The sequence below is a fragment of the Carassius carassius genome, chromosome 4, assembly GCF_963082965.1.
Source record: "Carassius carassius chromosome 4, fCarCar2.1, whole genome shotgun sequence".
Lineage (NCBI taxonomy): Eukaryota > Metazoa > Chordata > Actinopteri > Cypriniformes > Cyprinidae > Carassius > Carassius carassius.
This window is the reverse complement of record NC_081758.1, coordinates 34249778-34256544: the sequence shown is the minus strand read 5'-3', so window position 1 is coordinate 34256544 and position 6767 is coordinate 34249778. Positions and strand designations below refer to the sequence as shown.

The following is a 6767-nucleotide window of genomic DNA, read 5'->3' as shown; positions in this document are numbered from 1 at the left end:
TGAAGTTGAATAATCTATGCAGCTGTATATCGCTAGAACCTTCCACTATGAGTTCACCTATCTGTGAACCCATCCTATACTGTATTGTGTGTATATATACACACAACATATTTCATTAAAAATGTCCTGGATATTCATATTATTTACTGGTTTTGATGGCTATGATGGACTTGTGTAGTTCGTCCACGATTAAATGTTAAGCTGAACCGTTTTTTTTGTTTGTTTGTTTTAACTGCAGTGTCATACGCTAGACAGTTCCCTCCTGCATTGTTCTTTTGGTTGTGTTTGACTCGTTCTCAGCCCCTCAATGGTTGGCCATGGTTTTGTAAAACGTTTGTATATTTTGAACTAAAAAATAAAATTAGCTCTATATATTTGCGTTTGATCACCACAGTGGCCTAAAGTAGTGATTGAGAAAAAAAAAGGAAAGAAAAAAAAACGTGCTGTTGCAATGTCTTGTTCAAACATTACAAATAACGAAAACAAACTTTCCTCTTGGTTTACTGTATCAGTTGTTTGATTATAGATTGGCCGTTTTTATTTACCACGATCAGTGTCATCTTTAGGCACTCATAATTATTTCTAATAATGTTCCTGTTGTATTTCCTGTGTTGCTCAAAAAATATGTTGTCATATGGTTTTCCTTTCTGTTTTAAGGCCTGAATTGTTTAATGAAGCAATTAAATGTATGTGGTTGTCAAACATATGACTTATGATATTTGTGTTCACATCTCATTTTGTTTTAGCCATATTTAGCTATATGTGACCCTGGACCACAAAAAGTGAAAGTGAAAGTGAAAAAAGTGAAAGTGAAAAGTGAAGTGACATTCAGCCAAGTATGGTGACCCATACTCAGAATTTGTGCTCTGCATTTAACCCATCCGAAGTGCACACACACAGAGCAGTGAACACACACACACACACACACTGTGAACACACACCCGGAGCAGTGGGCAGCCATTTATGCTGCGGCGCCCGGGGAGCAGTTGGGGGTTCAATGCCTTGCTCAAGGGCACCTAAGTCGTGGTATTGAAGGTGGAGAGAGAACTGTACATGCACTCCCCCCACCCACAATTCCTGCCGGCCCGGGACTCGAACTCACAACCTTTCGATTGGGAGTCCGACTCTCTAACCATTAGGCCACGACTTCCCCAAAACCAGTCATAAGCATAAATCTTTCTAAATTTAGATTTATACATCATCTGAAAGGTGCATAAATAATCTTTCTATTGATGTATGGTTTGTTAGGATAGGACAATATTTGTCCGAGACATAACTATTTAATTGACATAACTATATAACTTGAAAATCTGGAATCTGAGGGCGCAAAAAAAGCTAATCGGCTTTAAAGTTGTCCAAATGAAGTTCTTAGCAATGCATATTACTAATCAAAAATAATTTTTTTATTTATTTACAGTAGGAAATTTACAGAGTATCTTCAAGGGAACATGATCTTTACTGCATATCCTAATGATTTTTGGCTTAAAAGAAAAATCTATAATTTTGACCCATACAATGTTTTTTGGCTATTGCTACAAATATACCCCAGCGACTTAAGACTGGTTTTGTGCTCCAGGGTCTCATATAATCCTAAATGGAATGTTTTGATCTTTTGTCAAGAGTATAGCAGACGTATTCTGTATTTCACAACAGTGAGTACTGTTTATTATCCTTCATATGAAAAGATCCACCAAATACTAGAAGGAAATGAGAAGTTGCACAATAATTTATTACAATAATAAAATACCTTTTACAAGTAGTAAAATAGTTTAAAGTGCTTGACAATAGTGGCAACTTCAATCAAAATGTCAATCAAAAAAATGAAATGAAAGTCCCTAACATTATTCTTAATAAAACCTTTCAACACTCCTGTAATCAATTATACATCTTCCTAAATAAACTTTTGAACAGCTGTAGGAATTTATAATATTCCTTGCATCATGTATCAGAATCATTTCATATGGAATATTATTATTATTATTTTTAACATTTCAAATATTAGTAACATCTCAAAATAAAGTTTTTTTTAAACAAAACTTAAAAAAACCTAAAAACTCAAAACAAAATGGTGGACTACTAAAGGTTAATTATTACTCAAACTGGGTTTGGCAGACACTAATTTTTGAATATGACATTTCCTGGCTGTAACCTGCCAGCTTGAAAGTGAGAAATGTGTCCAACAAGCTGTAGCTCACAAAATATACTTCTGCTAGTAAATCATCACTAAAGAACTGCACTCTTTCTTTTTACAAGCAAACTTCATAATAGATTAACTCGATCTTGCTTTTTGAGACTAGAAAAAAAGTCCAAGAATAGAGATTAACACCACAAAAATACGAGTATGAATACTGTTCCCAACAGACAGCCACATTATCATTAACTCACAAGCGGAAGCATTTAGTTGCTAAGGGATCTGAAGATCTGCCCTAATACTGTTCATTCAGCGGAAAAGAAAAGTTAAAACTGACAACAAAGTAGAGGCTCAAATAAGGACATTTTGAATGGTCTACATTTCAAAATAAGTTACAAAGGCTGATATGGCACTTCGATATACACCACATGCAAACTTTTTGCATCTACGAACATGCATCCATCAGCTATGCACAGGTATGGTGTGTTTACAATCAGGACAGGCATGATTACTAGCATCAGGCAGCCCAACTGCATGCTCGGTTGTGGCTATCAGGAGCGTATCGAGTGTAATTTCTGTGCATTTTGCGATAAAGCGAATAAAGGGCCTTACGTCGCCCTCATTGGCAGTATCCAGGGCGGCGTAATACTCCGCCCTCTGCTCTTTCCGAATGGTGATCGGTGGATAACTAGCTTGCATTAGGATTAAATTCATGAGCAGTCGGGATGTCCGTCCGTTCCCGTCCACGAACGGATGCACGTAAACCAGTTTATAGTGCGCGAGAGCTGCGAACTCCACCGGGTGCAGATTCAGCGCTTCCTCCGAGTTCAACCACTGCACTAGCTCCTGCATGTGCCTGTCCAAGTCCTGCGGGTGCGGTGGGATGTGATGTCCCACGAACACCTGGCTGGCACGGAAGCGCCCGGCTTCAACGGGATCGGTGTAGCCTAGTACCCGTCTGTGTATCTCTAAGATGTCATTTACAGTGATTGCTCCAGCGCGGGACAGCAGGGTGGTGTTGATGTACTTCATGGCTACATCGACACCAATGGCCTCGTTCTGTTCTTGTAGACTCTTTCCTGGTACAGCATATCTGGTCTCAATAATATGGCGAATCTCAGACAGAGTGAGCGTGTTGCCTTCGATAGCTACAGTGTGGTAAATATGATGGTAGTAGGTTTCCTCCATGACTCGACGCAAAGCAGAGTTGCCTTTGGGTATAGACATGAGACGTCGTACCTTTCCATCAATGATCCCAAAGTGTCGTTGATCTATTTCCTCTACTAATGGCAGCGTGCGATCCCTGCTCACCAGAGCCTTCTCATTACAGGGCGAGATGGCGAGGGCCTTTGTGTACAGGTGGTCTGCTTGGACAACGTCTTTTTCCTCCTCCAGTATGGTGCCCAGTTCAGTGAGCGCCTCCACAAACTCTGGGTTCATGTTGAGCGCGTGGATGAGCAGCTTATGAGCCTTCTCCCTCTTGCCATTTTTCTTCATTTCCAAAGCCTGCTGGAGAGCCGCCTTTGCCTCCAACTGAGTCTCTGTAAACAAACAGATGGTCAGCGGTTCACAGTATGACATTCCAGCTGAGAGATGCATACTCAGTATATATTAATGCTTGAAAGTAAGTTTCATTTTTAATTATTTGACATCGTTATATCTGTTTAATCTAAATTAATGATACAGTAAATTGCATGTAAACCTGATTGCAATGAGCTTTGATGAGTATAATCTAATGAGTATGATTTCAACTTTGGCCACAGAGGAGAATAAGGCAAAAATATTGAATTTTAAAAATTCAATTTATTCAAAAATAAAAGTTTTTTAAATCCATAATTGAACATGTATGACAAAATTAGAACAGGAAATTCATAAAAAAAAAAAAAAAAAGAGGGTAAGACTTGATTGAATGAATCGTAAAATAAATTGGCATTTTCATAAGGGTTACTGCCTTTTACTGAAATAAAGCTGAAATAAAAATCAAATAAAAAAAAATTAAATATTATTTGTACGATGAATAACAAATGAAGAATTCTTTTTTAATATATATATATATTGTATGATATGTTCTATGTAGAGAAAATGAAAACAAGACCCTATTATGAAAACTAAATTATTTTTTATTACATTTGTATGTTCAATATACCAGTACATTTGTAGGTTCCAGGCTATTTTTTTCTTATAACTTGTCCTCTATAAAATGGATATTTAGAGAATATTTATATTTTGTATGAATACTAGTGTCTGCACTTAAAAGGTGTTTGATGGAAATCAACTCCAAGAACCTTAACCTAAAACAAACTCTGCAAAGATTCTAACTACTGTACGAGAGACATAAGGCTGGGTTTTCCTATTATAATCAGCGCATCTACTAATTGTCTCTAATTTGCATATTCATGTATTTTTTGGGCAACATGTAATGAAAAAAAGAAGTATAATAACAAAATAACAAACATTTTCACATAACATCTCATATTTCACAGAAATACTTATATGTATTTTTTCCTTATTCACTTAAATATGTCTCCCTAAAATACCTGATAAGCATGAAGAATGTCCTAGTGTCTGTTATAAAGGACAGACATGTATAAAATTGATGCATGTTTCACAACAGAAAGCCATATTCTGCTTTGAATTCATAACAAATTTAGTCAGATTTAAATTCCAATTTCACAATATTATCATATTTCCATAAGAGTGCTGAATTTTGTCATATAGTCAATGTCTGTCATATTTAAAGACCAAGGAGGAGGAGTTGTCATGGTTAAACTTCCAATCATCTCTGAAAATCCCTGAATGTGCTTGAAACAGGACATTCAGACTTAAAACTGTGGGACGTATGGTCTCAGAGAAATTTGCTAAAACAATGTCCTCCACAGAGGACAAAACTCTGTCTGGGTCCCAGGAGGACAAGATGAAGATATTAGATGATAAAGTATAAAAGTTTTAATTTAGAATAACATGCATAAATGAATGTACTTTATAAAGGCAATAACCAATTTAAAAAGAAGACATTCAGCAACACAAAGTCAACTGCAGCTTCAACTGTACCTTTACTGGGCTTGACTTTCTGTGGCAGGAGGTCTAGTGCAGTGAAAGGGACCGTCAGGCTGGTGGTGTGCACGACAGGCTGCTGGACACCCCCCCACAGCTGGCAGCGCAGAAGAGCAAGACCCTTCAGCGTGGCACAGCATTGATCCTCTATTCCTGCTAAAGGCAGCAGCAGAACAAATACAGACCCCAGCAGACCAAACAGAACGGGTCCCCAGCCCCAGAGCAGAGGACCGCTGCAGGCATGACGGAACACCGCTAGAGCTGCCATCAATCAAGGGCTCCAGATTTCACAGGCCACGTGTCCAACATTCTTGCAAAACACTCTCTGAAAACCTGTGTGAAAACCCAAAATAAGAAGGGTAAACATTAAAATGTTCATTGAGGTTTATTGTCATCTTTCTCCAGTCTAATGTGAGCCAGGTGGCTCTTGGGAGTTTGACAGTTTATGAAACAGTCTTAAATCAAGTGATTTGTCACCCAAATTTTTAACCATCTCTCATGTTGTTCCATTATCTGAAGATAAGAGCAAAATGTACTCATGGTTAAACATAGTCGTTTAATCTTTGGAAACACCTCAACCTGTATTTGACATATAACGTACAGCTGTCCCATATGCCATAGCTAAACACACTGGCATTGAAATATTATTATAACTGTAATATTTAACGCACTAAGTAAATACTTGTAATATTGCAGAACAATATATTTGTCCAGCTGACAGCAGAAATATCACATTATGCTAGACGGTCCCTGACTACAGCAGTTCATGACGAGTCATGAGATTATTATTAATGCGTTTTTACAGAAAAACGGTCAACAAACCATAAAACCGGCGGAAAACTACGTACTTTATAAAACAAGACGCAAAGTTTCAGACATTCCTTACCGGTTAATGATGTGTTATCATCACTATAAATGATGGATATGATTAGAAATGTTTCCACTGGCGTTAGCAACGTCAACTTCCGTGAAACTGACGTGGCCGCGAGGATGATTTTGATTGGTTGATTTTCCTGGTTATGGGCTCACTGATTGGTTAGATTTTTGCTGCACACCCTCGTGCAGCAACACATTTTTCAGATCGTAGAACTATGTGATTGGGCAAGACGTTCTGTCACTATTTAATGTTATTTATTAATGGTCTAAGAAGCAGTTTGACAGTCATTATTTTAGCAGAGATATTGAGTTACATATATAATAATAATAACTTAAAAATGAATGTTTTAGAACGCCTTTAAAAGTTGTATCTCAAATTGCTTTACAAAAAAAAATAAAAAAAATAAATGCATATATCAAAATAAAAACATGCATCAAAACTTATGTAAAATATAATGTAATTTATTGATTAATTACAACTGTAATGATATATATATATATATATATATATATATATATATATATATATATATATATACACATATATATACATATATACACACACATATATATACATATATACACACACACACACACATATATATATATATATATATATATATATATATATATATATATATATATATATATATATATATATATATATATATATATATATATATATATATATATATATATATATATA

General features: G+C 36.1%; 1 protein-coding gene across 1 annotated transcript; it reads right to left on the bottom strand.

Annotated features, from left to right (window-relative positions):
* Window positions 1-2528: 2528 nt before the first annotated feature.
* LOC132139893 (protein adenylyltransferase FICD) lies at window positions 2529-6204 on the bottom strand. The gene is made up of 3 exons (XM_059548584.1): window positions 6072-6204; window positions 5183-5518; window positions 2529-3672 (listed from the first exon to the last, which is right to left on the bottom strand). The coding sequence occupies exons 2-3, from the start codon at window positions 5451-5453 to the stop codon at window positions 2594-2596; spliced, it is 1350 nt and encodes a 449-aa protein (XP_059404567.1). The 5' UTR covers window positions 5454-5518; window positions 6072-6204; the 3' UTR covers window positions 2529-2593.
* Window positions 6205-6767: the final 563 nt, after the last annotated feature.

What these genes read in the sequence shown, in the direction of transcription:
- LOC132139893 (XM_059548584.1), bottom strand. Translation starts at nt 5,453, where the DNA reads ATGGCAGCTCTAGCGGTGTTCCGTCATGCCTGCAGCGGTCCTCTGCTC. An exon ending in GAAAGTCAAGCCCAGTAAAG is followed by an intron (nt 3,673 to 5,182) that starts GTACAGTTGAAG and finishes GTTTGTTTACAG; the next exon opens with AGACTCAGTTGGAGGCAAAG.